The sequence below is a fragment of the Crinia signifera genome, chromosome 3 (assembly GCF_055691185.1).
Source record: "Crinia signifera chromosome 3, ASM5569118v1, whole genome shotgun sequence".
Classification (NCBI taxonomy): Eukaryota; Metazoa; Chordata; class Amphibia; order Anura; family Myobatrachidae; genus Crinia; species Crinia signifera.
Window position 1 is genome coordinate 167695372 of NC_139219.1, and position 16814 is coordinate 167712185.

At 43.6% G+C, this 16814-nt stretch overlaps 1 protein-coding gene across 3 annotated transcripts in view; it reads left to right on the forward strand.

The window, feature by feature from the left end:
* The window catches only part of CDK19 (cyclin dependent kinase 19), a 224938-nt gene that overhangs the window by 159477 nt on the left and 48647 nt on the right, over positions 1-16814 (forward strand). For all 3 annotated transcript variants that reach the window (XM_083176902.1, XM_083176899.1, XM_083176900.1), the window contains 4 exons: positions 3827-3970; positions 6285-6354; positions 7733-7805; positions 11639-11736. In XM_083176902.1, the coding sequence (XP_083033028.1) occupies positions 3827-3970; positions 6285-6354; positions 7733-7805; positions 11639-11736 (385 nt within the window). The remainder of the gene's footprint in view (positions 1-3826; positions 3971-6284; positions 6355-7732; positions 7806-11638; positions 11737-16814) is intronic.

The following is a 16814-nucleotide window of genomic DNA, read 5'->3' on the forward strand; positions in this document are numbered from 1 at the left end:
CAGGGCAAAATCCTTCGATGATCGCCAACCATCAAATGATTTGGAAGGTGCTCGCAAAATTCTGACTGTTGTCTTAGCTTTGCATGCTCCATGCAGAGCCGGCCCTAGGCATAGGCAACATAGGCAATTGCCTAGGGCGCTTGGGAAGCCTAGGGGCAGGCAGAGTTATAAGGCACCTGGACACTGGCTCTAGCTGCCACGATTTCTAGCTGAGCAGAGCACCGATCGGGTATCATCCTCAGCAATCAGATACAGGGAAGCTGACTTTGGGCTTCACGGCTCCCCTGTTCCCTGCCGCCAGGAGGAGAGTCTGCGGTCGGACCTGCATGCAATTCATGTCAGATGCGCATAGGACCACGCATCGGACCCGAGGGGACAGCAAAGGCATCCGATTTGGGCCGATTTCTCCTCCAGATCAATTGGGATCGACTGAAATCGGATCAAATCATTATAGTGAATGGGGGCCTTTATTGCAGAGACCGCTGGTGGCTAAAGGAAGCAAGGCAGCTGATTAGTTTGGTAAATATCTTTGCTGTGCTGGGAGAGGGGTACTGGGTCATAGGTAAAATTAGTGGCAGTGATAGGGGGCACCAGCCAAAATATTGCCTAGGGCATCAAATTGGCTAGTGCCGGCTATGGATCCTTGTACGGGAACAGAGTGGGCAGCTGACATCCACTGACGTCAGCTGTCTTCCCCCGGCACCCGTGTCACTGCCTCATTTCCATGGAAACGCCCATAATTTTTATGGGAACACCCATGAACCGCTGGGCGTTCCCATGGGCGGAGCCCATCACCGCCACTCCATGCTCCCCGATCCGCACTGCTAGGTGCAAATGGGACTGTGAACTAGCAGTTTGCCGTGCCCACTCACACCCAGCGTATGCACATGTGCAGAAATGCGCATGCGCAGAAGGAAAACATCGCTCCCCTGTGAGACTGAGTGGGGCAATCAAAATAAGGCCCTAAGTTCTCCGCTTCTGACAAATTGTTAATTTAGAATTTCACTTTGTATTATTTGTTTAAAAATTGACTTTTGGCCCATTCGCATGCAAAATTTTAGCAAGGGCCACCTAGTTTGGTATGTCATTGTTTCACTGCACTTTTCACTCCTAGATCTCAGGTACATGTGATATGTGACTGCAATCTTTATATATAAAAAGCTAACTATTCCTATTTTGATGGGCTTTTAACTAGTTTTTAAATAAAAGTCACAGAGGATCTACATAATAAAGTATGGGCAGAGACGGAACTACCATTGGTGCAGCAGGTGCAGTTCACCAGAGCCCTTTGATGACTAAGGGGCCCACTGCTGCCCCTTTCACACTCTTGCTTTTGCCCACTGTTCCTTTCTGTCACACTTCGCCAGTGGCGTAACTATAGCCCCTATGTTACGCTCTGTGTGTGGCTGGCCAGGACGTGTGGGCAGACGGCGTGGCCCCCTCCGCCTCGCCCTCCCATCCGCCCGCCCTCGTACAGTTAATCACCCCCCTTACCCCTCCTCGTGCCGCCGCATTCTCGCAGCGCAGATCTCCTCCAGGCTCCGGACCGTTGCCTCCTGACGTACAGTTCTATTAAAAACCGTCCCTTACAATATGGCTGCCCCCAAACAGCAGACAGTTTTTGTAGGGATGCTAGAGGAGGCGGCGGCCTCCTCTAGCATCCTTAAAATCTGTCTGCTATTAGGGGGCAGCCATTTTGTGATGGTAATATTTCATTAGCACTGTACGTCAGGAGGAGACGGTCCGGAGCCTGGAGGAGATCTGCGCTGCGGGAATGCGGTGGCGTCATGCAGAGGGGTAAGGGGGGGGTGTTTAACTCGGGCGGTTGGAATACCTAGGTGGGGGGCGGCGCCTCCTATAACGGCGGGGGGCGCAAAAATCCTAGTTACACCACTGCACTTCGCCTCTCCCTCTCACCCACTGCTGTGTTGCATATTGTGAATTAATTTCAGGGGGACCCAAATTATATTTTTGCACATTGGCCCACAACCTACAAGCTGTGCCACTGAGTATGGGGATTTAGGGAATTATTCAGACCTGTTTGCTGGGCTGCTAATTTGCCCTTGCATGGAGAAACGTGCCCTTGCATGGAGAGCTCAGCGCGCCATTCACGGTGACTTGGTACACTCTGACGGTGACAGTGACGACATTCAAAACCAAACAAGGAAAAAACCCATGTCAACCTTTTGACTGTCGATCTAGCTATTGTTTATAATGTTTCCAACGCTGTTGACCTATTTCATGTGTCGACGTAAGCCATGTTGACCTTCTGTGGTCGACCCAATGACCCATACCCATCTGAATAACCCCCACTGTTATGTGCTTCTGTAATTTTGGGTACTTGTGTATTATAGCAGCGCCCCCGATGTTGGTCGTACAATGTTTTTATCGAATCGCATCGCATGCCATACACCCGATGGAATGCGATGCGACGCGATTTTTCCCCCTAAACGATGGAAAATTGTATAAGCACCCTAAAGGGTGCTTTTAAGCACCCAAATGGGTGCTTACAATGTGAAATGCACCCCCACGCCACCCCCCCCACTATAAACGTGAACCCGAAGCGTGGCGAGCGCAGCGAGGCCGTGAGGGGCGGCGGTACGTGTCCTAAGACCTTTTCATACCCCCACTATCCACGTTGGCGTAGAGTTTAGAATATAAAGTGTGGCGAGCGCAGCGAGCCACCGAGCCTGAAGCGTGGCGAGCAGACGCGGATACCTTCACAGGTATCCGCGTCCCCTCGCGGGCTTCACAGGTATCCGCGTCCCCTCGCGGGGCTCGCAACGCTTCGGGCTCGGTGGCTCGCAGCGCTCGCCACACTTTATATTCTCAACTCCACACCGACGTGGATATTGGGGGAATGAAAAGGTCGTAGGACGCGTACCGCTGCCCCTCACAGGCTCGCTGCGCTCGCCACGCTTCGGGTTCACGTTTATAGTGGGGGGGTGGCGTGGGGGTGCATTTCACATTGTAAGCACCCATTAGGGTGCTTATACAATTTTTAATCGCATCGCAATAGCATTGTATGGCTTTGTATGCCATATACAATGTCATACAATTTTTTAATTGTATGCCATAGTACAACATCGCGCGATATCGCATCGCATACCATCGTATGCCTTATGGTATACGATGCGATGGGCGCCGCTATAATACACAAGTACCTAATTTTGTCCTGCTGGAATTTGGAGTGCCAATCATTTTGCTTCTGGTATGATACGTTTCTGGCACACATCACACATTTAAAACTCTCATTTACAAGGGCATTAAGGAGTGTGTGTGTGTGTGTTTGTGCATGTCTTAACATAAATAGAAACATTCTAACTGGGGTTTGGCACACAATACAGTAGATGTATAGGAAAACTTCGAAAATTTTCGAGGTACACTAACCAGATTTTCAGCATAATTGCTTTATTTAGGTCGACATGAGGGTATGTATAGATCCAATGTTCTGGTCCTTTATGGGACCTTTATCAGGGCACACTTATATACACAATGACAAACCTCAAATAGCCACATAACGCATCCTACAATTAACAACAAACTTATTTGAAAAGCCTTAGTGGATCACTCCCTCTCCGTGACATCATCAGTGCCAAAATCAAAAAAGATTAAAACAATAATCAAATATCACTGTGGATCAGTCTCATAACTTGCAGATATCCAAGAGTTGACCACATTGCATCAGACATCATGTATTTTTGCGTGCTTATTGTTGGAACTCAAAATAGCTATCGATAATGTGTGTGCATCAATATCTGCTTAAAGCATCTTGTCTAAGAACACATAGATTTGACTAAATACCTGTATTTTTTTTATTCCTTAGATATTTGGGCTATTGGCTGCATTTTTGCAGAATTATTAACATCAGAACCCATTTTTCATTGTCGTCAAGAAGATATTAAGACAAGTAACCCATTTCATCATGATCAGCTGGACCGCATATTCAGTGTAATGGGATTTCCTGCAGGTACACTCCTTTTTATTTGGTCTTTTTATCCACTTTCCCCTTGACTGGGGCTGACTTGGAGGTATATTCTTAAAGCTTCTAAAAATTAAAAGAGGTCACATTGCCCACAGCAACCAATAAGATTCTGCCTATCATTTTCAGGGATTCAAAAGAGAAATGAAAGAGTCTGATCGGTTGTTATGGGAAGTGTCACCTATTTTCATTTTTAGAAGCTTTAGTAAATTTATCAATAAGCATATCAGTGAAGTGTTTGAAAGGATTCCTATTAGTAGTTTAATTTATTGAAATTATCTACTGAAATAAAAAATAATATTATTTATACTTGAGCAACTATAAGAAAAACACCTTATTGACAATGCAACATCTTCATCAGCTCATCACAGTTTTTTTCTTTTCTGAAGGTGCCCACACACGTTGCGATTTTAACATGCGTTTTGAACTTTTAAAGTTCAAAACGAATCGCATCGGTTAAAATCACACTGTGTACCTGCGGCGATGCGAGTACAATGTTGTATAGCACAAAAAGTATCTGCAGGCAGTACTTTTTGTGCTACATCACATCACATCACATCAGTTTTGTAGTACATGCGATGCGATGTCCATTAGGTAACTACAAACTAAAAAAAAAAAGAGGCTAAAATCGCATTGCATCGCACCCGTACAGTACAGTAGATCGCATTGCATCGCATCCCCCTACAAGTGCCAAAATCACACGGCACAAATGAAGTACAAAACGCACAGCACACATATTGGCACGTGGATGTGCACCTTTACATATATTAATTTGCAGTATACATATTGTATATGAACATGTTGTTTACATTGCTATTTAACCAGAGCCGGTATAGATCTGCAAAGTCTTGTACTTAGCCTCTCATGTTTAATTAAATGCAATGAGGTCATCTGTCCATTAGTTGTATAGTAATGTAGAGATGCCATGAAGTCTGATGCAGATGCTGTAGTTGCAGGGAAATGCGGATGCTATCTTTCTGGGATATTGCCAAGAACACAATGTTCATTCAACAAATAACAGTTACAGTATTTGATAAGCCCTATAAGGAAAAGAAGTCAGGACTCCCACCTCAAGCATTGATATTTCACTTCTGCAAAGATAACAGAAAAGTTGGCAACATTAATGTGTTAGCAGCAATATTACATTCCATCCATTGTCCTCAGTTACTGAATCAGACTAAAGCAAGATGTAGTCTAATATTTACAGTGGTTAGCCCCTTAAGTTTTAACACTTTACTAAATAAAACAATACTAATAACCAGTGGCAGCTACATAGGAGAGGCTGCAGCGCAGTCCAAAATTCAAATAGGGGAGCCTCACCAAGGGCCTTATTTTGGTTCATTCTTTCTGACAAAATCCTTCTTAGATGGGCAAAACCATGTGCACTGCAGGTGGGGCAGGTGTTACTTGTGCAGAGAGAATTAGATTTGGGTGGGGTTTTACTTCAAAGTGAGATCTATATTGCAGTGTAAAAATAAAGCAGTCAGTATTTTCCCTGCACAGAAACAAAATTACTCACCCAAATCTAATTCTCTCTGCACATGTTACATCTGCCCCCCTGCAGTGCACATGGTTTTGTCCATCTAAGAAGGATTTTGTCAGAAAGAATGAACCAAAATAAGGCCCCAACAGCCAGTGAGTCAGCTTGAAATGTCAGTTGGTGCCAGTTGCTGTGTCTCTCCTATTTGAATTTTGCACTGAGCTGCAGCCTCCCCTGCGAATAACACTTTCAGACAGAAGCCTGGGCAAAGCCCCAGATTTTACCCAGCTTTTGGCAAATAGGTTGGATCCTGTTCCCAAGCTCTGTACCCTTTTCACACAAAAGAGAAAATTCTCGAGGGAAGTATTTGGACCCCCAAGCTTGCAAAACCTGGGTCCTTTTTCTGTGTGAAAGCGTAAAAATATGGGGCCAAAGTACGAGGTCCTTGACCATGGTCATGTCTAGGGTTGAAGTCACAGCATTTTTGTGCCAGATTGACCCTTTCAGACAGTGAAAGGATCCAGGTTGAGAAGTCGTGCCCCAATTCACCGGATCAGATGCACTGTGTGAAGAAGGTGTAAGTTTTATTTTTGGGGGACTTGTATGGTGTTGATTATCTAGAATACTTGTAGATTAATACCTAATAAACATTTAAAAATACATATATAATATATACTGCCATTCTCCACACTGCCTGTTTTAACAACAGTACTCAATTCTAAATCTGGATTCTGGATGTCCAATTAAAATATTACATATTTTATCAATTGTTTTGTCTCTTATTTGAGTCTACAATAAACCAATATATTCCTTTTTGTTTAGATAAAGATTGGGAAGATATAAGAAAGATGCCAGAATATCCCACACTTCAAAAAGACTTCAGACGAACAACGTAAGGATTTGTGAAATTCATATATAAAGAACATTAGTATTTAAGATTATGTGGTCCTTAATATTGGCTATTGAATTGTAAATCTCTGGATTAAGTTTAGCATGAAGGACACAATGTGCCATTATGGAATGTCACACTGCGGCCACTGATATTACAAGTTGGTACTACCATATATGACCGTTAACCATGCCGCTGGAGTCATGTTGAAATGAATCAGCCCGTCACATACATCTAGCTTCATTGCACCATAAAAACCCTTGAAGTCAGATCATGCCATGCAGATACAACGCAAAAGCAGCTACTGTTAAGTCAAATTATATGCAGCATTCCATGTGCGACCGCGGCGGTATCTGTATACGACATGCTACTTTCCAGTAATGTAGCATTATGTATGCAGATAAAGCCACGGTTGCACACATAATATATACACGTGCACTTATCATTTTAATCAGCAAAAGCTGCTTGTGCATACTTTCACATCATCTTGCAAATAAGACGCGTTGTAATGGCAAAAGTTGCAGACAAAGACACTCGTACTACTGAATCAGGCAGAGCTCACACGTTATGTGTAGCACGTGGAATATAGATGTATGTGGACACATCTGTATGTGGCCCGAAATTACCGAAATTACAAGCAGCAATTCAATCTGGTGAGGATCATCAAGACTTGCAGAAGATGTAATTGGACATTGACTGTTATCTAGCATTTTGTGCATTTGTCATCTTTCCATATTAATGGTACCCTAAATGATGCAACTCAACACCAAACAGCTGGATTTGTCTGATTTCACCCTACAAAATACAGATCTGGCCACTTAACTTATGCGCATCCTAATATTTTTTTTAAATCTAAAATCATTCCTTTTTATAAAAAAGTGTACACTAAGCAGTGTGTGACTATACAGTATGTGTGTTAGTTTGTGCTTGTATTTAGTCAATGGCGATAAAACTCCTGCTGAATAAACAAAGCTATTGTTGTCAAATGTACTGAACGCTGGGATGGTGCTTTACTAACCAGAATTCTATAATGTAATCTGAATGAGTCATCCAAACAGACTCGTCAATAGTTTGCAGCTGACTTCTCTTAATGTGCAGAGTGCATTTTACATGCTGCAGAAATAGTCATGCAATGTGTGAGATCTAAGATGCTCGAAGAAATCTGGTTCTCATACAGTATATACTATGTAGCTGAAAAAAATGCTAAGAATACGTTTTAAGTTCTTCGTGCTATTATGTGTTGATTATATTATGTATATGGTGAAATATCTGGTTCAGGTGGACAAAAGTATCTGCTCTCAGTAGGCATGGATGAACTTGGAAACAACTTGCTACTGTATCTCATGTTCGCCCTTTATATTTTATCTGAAATATTTTGCAGGTATGCAAACAGCAGCCTGATAAAGTACATGGAGAAGCACAAGGTCAAGCCTGACAGTAAGGTTTTTCTCTTGGTAAGTGAACAGCTTAATGGGAAAAAAGACAATGTTTTGCTGTTATAAATGTGCATATGTTCCCCATTATGTATATTACAAAGATAAATGATGCTAGTAAAGGGCTTCCGTATCCCTATAACCAAAGTGGACAGAAATTTAGAGCCCAGGAGCCACTAAACCAACTTTAGAAATCAACAGCATCATGTAAGGAGCCAAGTGAGTTGTGCACCTATTGAAAAACATAAACGAATGCCAAAAGGGGTGTGGATTGGATGGTCAACTAGGTTGACACCACAAGGTCGACATGGGACAATGTCGACAGGTCATTCGATCGACACATGCATTAGGTTGACATGGTCTAGGCCAAAAGGCAAAAGGTCGACATGGGGGGTTTTCACTGTTTTTGACCCGAATGTCGACACGGTCAACATGGACACAGTATTAAGTGCACCACATCCCCTCGTATGGCTCGCTGTGCTCACCGTGCTTCGAGCACGGTGCTTTGCTGCGCTTGGCACACTATTGTATTCTCCCACCATGCTCTAGTCGGCACATGGCTCAAAAAACAGTGAAAAACCCCATGTCAACCTTTTGACTGTCGACCTAGACCACGGCGACCTAATGATTGTGTCGACCTAATGACCTGTCGTCTTTATCCCATGTCGACCTAATAGTGTCGACCTAATGACTTTCGACCATCTTTAGGTCGACCAACCGACCTTATCCCGCCAAAAGTGTGGTACCAGCAGCAATGCAGCAGGATACCTTGTTCCCGGGATGTTTACAGCCTTGCTCTATAATAATAAACCTTGGCTGCAGCCTGCAGAGGTCACTGAACTCTGAGATGCCATTGTTCTCTGAATTGTGTTATAAAGTATAGGTACAGTATAATTAGGGCTGAAACTTGGATTTTCATCACCCAAAACATTAATTTGGCTCTGCTCCATCTCACTCCCTCCTGCATACATCTATGAGTATCACATGTAGTGCCTGGGGCATGTTACCCGCTAGCCCTCCCTAGCTATGGCCCTGGTGTAATAATAATATGTACCCATTTTATTTACAAGAGATTGTTACAGAACTAGGGCTAGATGTAATAAGTTTCAAAAAGTGATCAAATCGAGAGTAATAAACTATCAGCCATTCAGCTCCTAAGTGTAATTTTTTAAGCACAGCCTGTAATGTGGCAGTTAGGAGCCAATTGGCTGATTGTTCGGCACTCTACATTTTATCACTTTTTCAAGCTTAGTCCATCTAGCCCCAAGTGTGCCACAACAAAATGTTACAGTCATACACAACACATACATAAATTACACTGAGTGTCACAGACCCTTGCCTATTTTGTTGTGCCCATGTTCACTCAATATAGTTTGTGGACCAGAATAAAACCCTACGCTACCCCAGCCCCACGCTCACATTGCACAGTCCTGTGCTCAGTTTGGTAGACCCATGCTTAGTATAAATGGGATGCAGTTAAGATCCCGGCGGTCGGGATCCCGGCGTTCAGAATCCCGACACCGGAATCCCGACCGCCGAAATGCCGACACTTTCTCCCTCCTGGGGTGTCCACGACACCCCTGGAGGGAGAATAAATTAGTGTGCCGAGCGTAGCGAGGCACCGGGCCCGCTGCGTGGCGAGCGCAGCGAGCCCGCAAGGGGGGGCGATCCACGTCCCCCCCTTGTCGGCATTTCGGCTGTCGGGATTCCGGCGTCGGGATTCTGAACGCCGGGATCCCGACCGCCGGGATTCAATACTGAATCCGTATAAATGCCTGTGCCCAGCATACTGGATTCATGTTACCCCAGCCCCATTCTTATACCCTTTACATTTCCCATTTGGAGCCCATGTGGATAGCAAAGTATGAAAAAGTCCCCAAAAATATTGTCAAAAAGCTCTTGCCGACCTTGTGTACATTGAACAATTAGTATCAACCTATTGACTATCAACCCATCTAACGCATACCGCCTCCTATAACTCTTTTGCTCTAGTATCACTTCACTTCCTATTCCAGGCTTTCCCAACCACGGTCCTCAAGGCACACCAACAGTGCAGGTTTTAGTGATATCCAGGCTTCAGCACAGATGTTTAATCAGAATCCCTCAGAAACTAATTAAGTCACCTGTGCTCAAGCCTGGATATCTACAAAACCAGGAATGTAGGTGTGCCTTGAGGACCGTGGTTGGGAATGCCTGTCCTATTCTCTTGGAATTGGTATTATTGTCACCTGATTAAGAAGCTTTGTTTTGTTATTGCTTGCTGTAGGGAATATAGATTGTCCACTGGTGTAAATGCTCAAATATTCTCTGTAAAGTGCTGCGGAATATGTGTGCGATACATAAGTAACTGGTAATAATTAAATATGATTGCTGTTTTTTACATTGGTATATCACATTGCTGTATTTGGTATATCACATTGCGGTATTTGGTATATCACATTGGTATATCACATTGCGGTATTTGGTATATCACATTGCTGTGTTGAGTTACCTCTGTTTCCTCTTCTCTGTTAGCCAGATGATTAATGTCAGGCCTGATAGTTTAGCCTTGAGAGTCTGTTTTTTCCTTATTGATCCTCATTTATGTAGTGAAGTGGGGTCCATTTCCATATGAGTACTGTACCTGTATTTTTAATTTCCTGATGAATGAACTGTTGTTGTTCTCTAATTTAGATATAAGTAAAGCCCCTTAACAGCAACATACTGTAGCAGCAAACATGGCAGATGGGAAAATTATTATGTTCCGGTTAGCATGACTAGTTTAAATAGGTATTTATTAAGTGTTAATTATAATTTAATTGAAACATAGACATAGCCAGTTACAACTTTACACCTATTTTACACCTACTATTATTGAGGCTATACTGCTTGAGCTAAAGCAGGTCATGATGACAAGCATCCAGCTGTCTTTATGTATAACTTGCATTAGGAAGGTAACAGTATATTTCCATAGAACAGCCTTGCACTCTAATTTCAGAGGATTGCTTTGTCAGCACCATTAAGTCTCTGTATGGTTTATCCCGTCATATACAAAATGTGCTTGCATACACGTGTTCCCAAACCATTTCCCAGAAATCAAACACTTTTCCAGTAGTTTTGTAGACATTATAGCTATTTTGGCATTACTAGATAAATATAGAAAAACATATATAGAGTAAATAAAATGGTATAGTAGACAGCAGTTATTACATTCTGTAATATCATAAGCAGAAATCTCCCAAGGAATACATAATAAGATGTGTTCTGAACAATTAAACCTAAAATGCTGGTAAGAACAATACATATGTATTTACAAATTGAGCCTAATATATTTGAAATGCTTGTAACCAGAAGTATTTTGGAGTTCGGATATATATCTATATTTTGGAATATTTCTATAATTTCGTATCTTGGGCATTAGAATCCAAGCCTAAACACAAAATGGTTGGGATCAGAAGTATTTTGGATTTTTCTATATTTTGGAATGTTTCCATCATATTAAATCTTGGGGATTAGAATCCAAGCCTAAACACCAAATGCTTGGGATCAGAAGTATTTTGGATTTTTTAGTATTTTGGAATATTTTGTATACCATAATGTGGTATCATTATGGTAGGACTTAAGTCTAAGCACAAAATTAATGTATGTATCAAATTCATCTTATACACATAGCCTGAAGGTTAATTTATACAATATTTTAAATAATTGTTTGCCTCTATGGGCCTGTGTTTTGGCAGGTATCTAGACCATCTTGTGGCAAAAGAGATCATTTCTGATTCTATGCAGTTTTATGCATGTTACATTAATTCCTGTATGATTTTGAAATTGTGTTAATGTTTGCTTCATTTTCAAGTGTTTTCTGTGATTATATGCAGCTTCAAAAACTTCTTACTATGGACCCCACAAAAAGGATAACTTCAGAACAAGCTTTACAAGATCTCTATTTCCAAGAGGATCCTTTACCGACATCTGAGTATGTATTATTTGTTTTAGCTACATCACTATTTCTTAGTCTAATTTGAAAGAGAAAAAAAAACATTCTCCTCTCTCATCCTGTTGAGACTGGTCCATGAGTGAGCACTTATGTGGATCCGCACAAATCTAGCGACTCCTCCTTGTATGTCTGCTCATTTCCAAGACTGCATCTAAATGTTTAATTAGCATTGAATCCTTATGTGCAGTGCTGCCTAGTACTTTGTGTTAAGACATTAATGTTTTTTTTATGTTTTTAGTTTATTTTAGTTTCATTCACTGCTACTTCTTAACTTGCTCTTACATTCCTCCTTAGAGAAGGGAACTTCCATGTCTGATTATAACAGCTAATGCCATATACCTGTATTTGTAGAATACGGGGATCTTTTTGTCTTGTCAAATATGAGGAGCAATGGAGTAGTTTCATTGCAAAGTCTAATGAAGGGAAATCTGGTCTGTATTTTACTTGTTCCAAATGTCTTGTGACCTTGGACCAGGTAGGTTTATTAGCCAGCAGAGAAGGAAGCAGGAGTAGTTTGCTAAGCAACCAGCCTTCAATCCTTTGGGCAAGCATCCAGCAGGACAGTGTTTCTCCCCAACCAGCTGAAGCTAATTTCCTGCTCTTCTGGGATCAGTGGTTCAGTTTCACTCCAGATGCCTGGTGAGAGAAATCATAGAGCAAGCTTACATTATAGATCTCCTCAGATGATTATTTTCCTCAGAACCATGGGGAGATTAGTTCTCAAAGAAGTCATTTAATATTTAGTCTCTTTGAGAGTGGCTGGTCTATTCCAGAAACACAGAGGTTGTGGAGTTTTTCCTCAAAAATGTACAGATTTTACAAAAACAGACATAACGATTTTGTCCATCTTGAACGTAAGGTCCCTTAGCACCAAAATTTAATTTGAAATAAAAGTGGCTCAAGATCTGTCCCTAGTGGCATGGAGCAAGGTGAATTTATAGCCTCCATAGACATCACAGATGCATACCTACAGTACATGTTCAACTTGAGAAGGATTATCACTCAGTGCCTGCTCGGAGTCACAATTGAAAAAAAATCACCAATCCGGTATCCTTAAATTTGGCAATGACACAATCATGGCAATAAGGGATGCTCTTCAAATGTCCAGAAGAATGACAGTGATTTAGTTTATGGACAATCATCAAAGGGGGATCTTTGTATCTTCATCAGTACTGTTTGCAGGTGATAACTCAGAAGCTGAAATCCCATGCAAGCATAATCAGCTGTAAGAAGTCAATCCTGACCAAAGAATTTGATTTTTTTTTATCACTACTGATCAATACCAGAGGATGCTGTAAAACAGTTGATCAATTTGTAATTTGAGACTGGACTATAGTAACATTATATGCACGCCTGTGGAGCTCTGACTGCAGCAGCTTCTGCAGGGATATATGTATACTGTAGACAACAACAACAAAATGTGCCCTTGACTCACAAGGTTTAGGAAGGGAGAACTTGTAATGTGTATTGTAGTAAAGCTGCAGGTTTAGAGAAACAAGGGAACTTAAAATTGGAACAGAAATAAAACTCAAACCTACAGTAAATTAAAAAGTGTCTCAAATGTACTGTAATGGGGCTTATAGCGATGAGTGCTGTAAGCGATGCTAGATCGCTCAGAACACTCAGATGACTCAGCACACAGCGCTGCACAGCTACATGCTGCTGAAAGATCTGTCAGGGCCAGAGTTCTTCCTGAGAACCCTGACCCCAGCAATTAACTAGATCACAGGTTCTCAAACTCAGTCCTCAGGAACCCACAAAGTGCATGTTTTGCAGGTCTCCTAACAGAATCACAAGTGAAATAATTAGCTCCACCGGTGGAGCTTTTAAAATGTGTCAATGAGTAATGAGCGCACCTGTGCACCTGCCGGGTGACCTGGAAAACGTAACCTGTGTGGGGTCCTGAGGACCGAGTTTGAGAACCCCTAAACTAGATTTATCCAGCATGCTGGCTATTAATCGCCAGGGCAAGAGTGACTATGCCCCCACACATGGAGCGATCTAGGGGCATTTTGTATGCGATCTAAAATTAAATTCCTCTTATTTGCTACGTGTGTGGGCCCTTTAAGTAACAATAATATGTTTAGTACTTGTGTATTATCACAGCACCCGCGAAATCGGCCGCAAATCGCATGCAAAAATTGGGTGCGATTTAGCGGCCAATTTTCGGCTGATTTTCTGCCGATTTTCCGCGATTTCCTGCCGATTTGCATGCTATTCCATCCTTGCACACCCCCCACTATCCAAGTCAGCCCGAAGCGTGGCGAGTGGACGCGTTACGCGTCCTCCCGTCCTGTTAATACCCCCACTATCCACGTCGGCGTGGAGTTGATTTTATAAAGCGTGGTGAGCGGACTCGTAAAACGATCCCGAAGCGTGGCGAGGGGACACGGACTACTTGACGTGTATTCCGCGTGCGCTCGCCACGCTTCGGGCTCGGTGGCTCGATGTGCTCGCCACGCTTTAGAAAATCAGCTCCACGCCGGGGGCTTTACGTATTGTACAAAGAATATAAAAGTATAAGTACAGACTAGGGCCCTTATTCTTATCGGTGTGGCCGGATCCGAATATGCGGCCAGGACCGTGCGTGCAAAACCCCGCCTTTCATACGGATCGCCAACTCAGTCCGTACGCGGTAAGAAGCTGGCCGAACGGACCGCACGTGTATATTTCATGGAATACGCCTCCTCCATCTCAGGGAACCTCCCCCATCATTCGATGGTCGCAGACCATCGAATGCAGGACCGAGTGGTCCACCAGCTCCCGCAACCTCAGACCACACGGACATTTTTCCGTGCAAAAGCAGGGATCTGGGCGGGCTGCTGACATCCGGCGATGTCATATGTCCGCCCCCTACACGTGCGTCACGGCCGCATTACCATACGTACGCCCAGCGTTTGCATGGGAACGCCCATGAAACGCGGGGCGTATGCATATGGTAATGAGCCCAAATAGCCCTTCACGCCCCTCTCCACCCCCTGTTCGGAGTGTTCACATTTCATGCGGGATTTGGCCGTACGCCCCACTTGCACATGCGCAGAGACGCCTCTGCACATGCGCAGACACAAAACATCGGCGGCACGAACGCACGCGGATATTACCGCACCAACCAGAATAAGGGCCTAGGAGTCTCAGCTGACTGTAAATTTAAGTTCTCTCATGGGATGATATATTTACGATTATATGCAAAGAGGTGTGAGTTCCTCTAGTGTTTCCGTGCCATGTGTGCAGATTCCACAGTCACAGAACAGCAAAGTCCTTTTGCAGGTAAGTTTACCCAGAAAGCTGGAGAGCAAAGAGCTTCTGAATCACTCCCCTGCTAGGCAGATCATTATCACAGGTGTTTTCGGATGCGTTTCTGCGCTGATTGCTCTTTTCTCAAAAGCAATCCTGCACCCATGAGCAGGAGACACCAGAGGGAATGGTAAACCTGAAAGAATGTCAACATTCTGCAGATGCTGACATGTTCAATGTTGATATTCTCACAATGCTTTGATGTTGACATTTACAATTATACTATCCCAGTCAGAGTGCTTTTAATTAACCAGGTTTTAGTTTGATTAGCTTTAAAGACATGACCGTAGAGGCCATGATTGGCTGAGATTGCGCTTAAGGCCGGAAAGCCCATTATAGCCAGAAGTAATCATAGAATATGAAAAATTTATATTTCTGGATGGGAGAGAATGGGCTTTCATACATCTTACTGTACTTTAAATTGTTCCACCTTTTGTTGGCCTTGCAGGGGGGGTCTTGACTATTCTTTTTCAAGAGAAAATGGGGCAGATGTATCATTAAGCTTGTTACGTTTGTGAAATAACGAGTCCCGCTTCTCCTGCATAACGAGGAGAAGCGGGCACTCGTTATGGGGAGATGTATTAACATCCCCCAAGCCAATAAGGAGAGCCGTTATGCCCAGCGTTAACGGCTCTCCTTATCGGCTCCCTCGCCGCCCCGCACATGCGCACTCCCCGTCACCCCCCCTGCCCGGCTTACTGGGCATGTGCGAGATCTCGCAAAAACCGCGAGATCTCCAGTGCAGCCCAAGCCAGACGCAGGGCTAGCGTTGTCCCCATAGTGGGGGATAGGACAACGCTAGCCCTGAGCTGGCGAAGCGGCCGGGGCGAATTAACGCCTTGAAGGCTGTTAATACATCGCCCCGGCCGTTTATCCCTGGGGGGGATTGCAGGGACAGCCCCGCCAAGCGTAACTCGGCGGGCTGTCACTAGCGCACGTTAGGTGCGCTAGTAATACATTAGGGACAGACGTAATCCCCCCCAGTTAACCAGCGTTAAGTGCATTTTTGCACTTAACGCTGGTTAATACATCTGCCCCAATGTCTCTTATGCTAGATGTTTAGGTGTTTTTGCAAGAGGTATTACAGTACAACATGTACAGTCTTCATATGACCCTATGTTGCTGCATAACATGGTTTTGACAGTTGTGCTACAACCTGTGAGTATACGGGTTCTTCAATCATCCACACACCAGGCAGAGAAAACCAAAATAATGGTATATTTTTCACAGCACACAACAATAAATAATACACAGGAACAATAGGCCAATGTAGCGTAGAAATTAAATATCCAGGTAGCAGTCCAAACAAGCAGTCCTTGTAGAAGTTACAGCAGTTCCACACTGCAAAACTATCACTTATACACATAGCAGTGAGAGCAGATTAGTCCTCCCAATTCCACAGGGATCACCACCGCAACCCTATCACGTATTCCACAAAGCCATGATAGTGCAGGAAATCTGTATAAGTCCACGCAGCACTGGACGCTCCACATAGGAGAGTAGTTGGGCCCACCCAGGGCAGATGATGGGTTCCACAAGATACCTTGGCAGAGTATTACCCCTTAGCCCAAGTCAGTAGCTAACATGAGGAGCTGACCTGCACAAGCTGTTTTAAAACCTCTCAAATTCCCACGGTGCCAGTAACCACCAGAGGATTTGCACAGTTACCTGATTGGTGGGTTCCCTTCTTCCTCCCACAGCTGTCACTGTCCTGCTGCCCACCTGCTGTGTCAGGCTCCACAATGTCTGTTAGATCTCAGAGA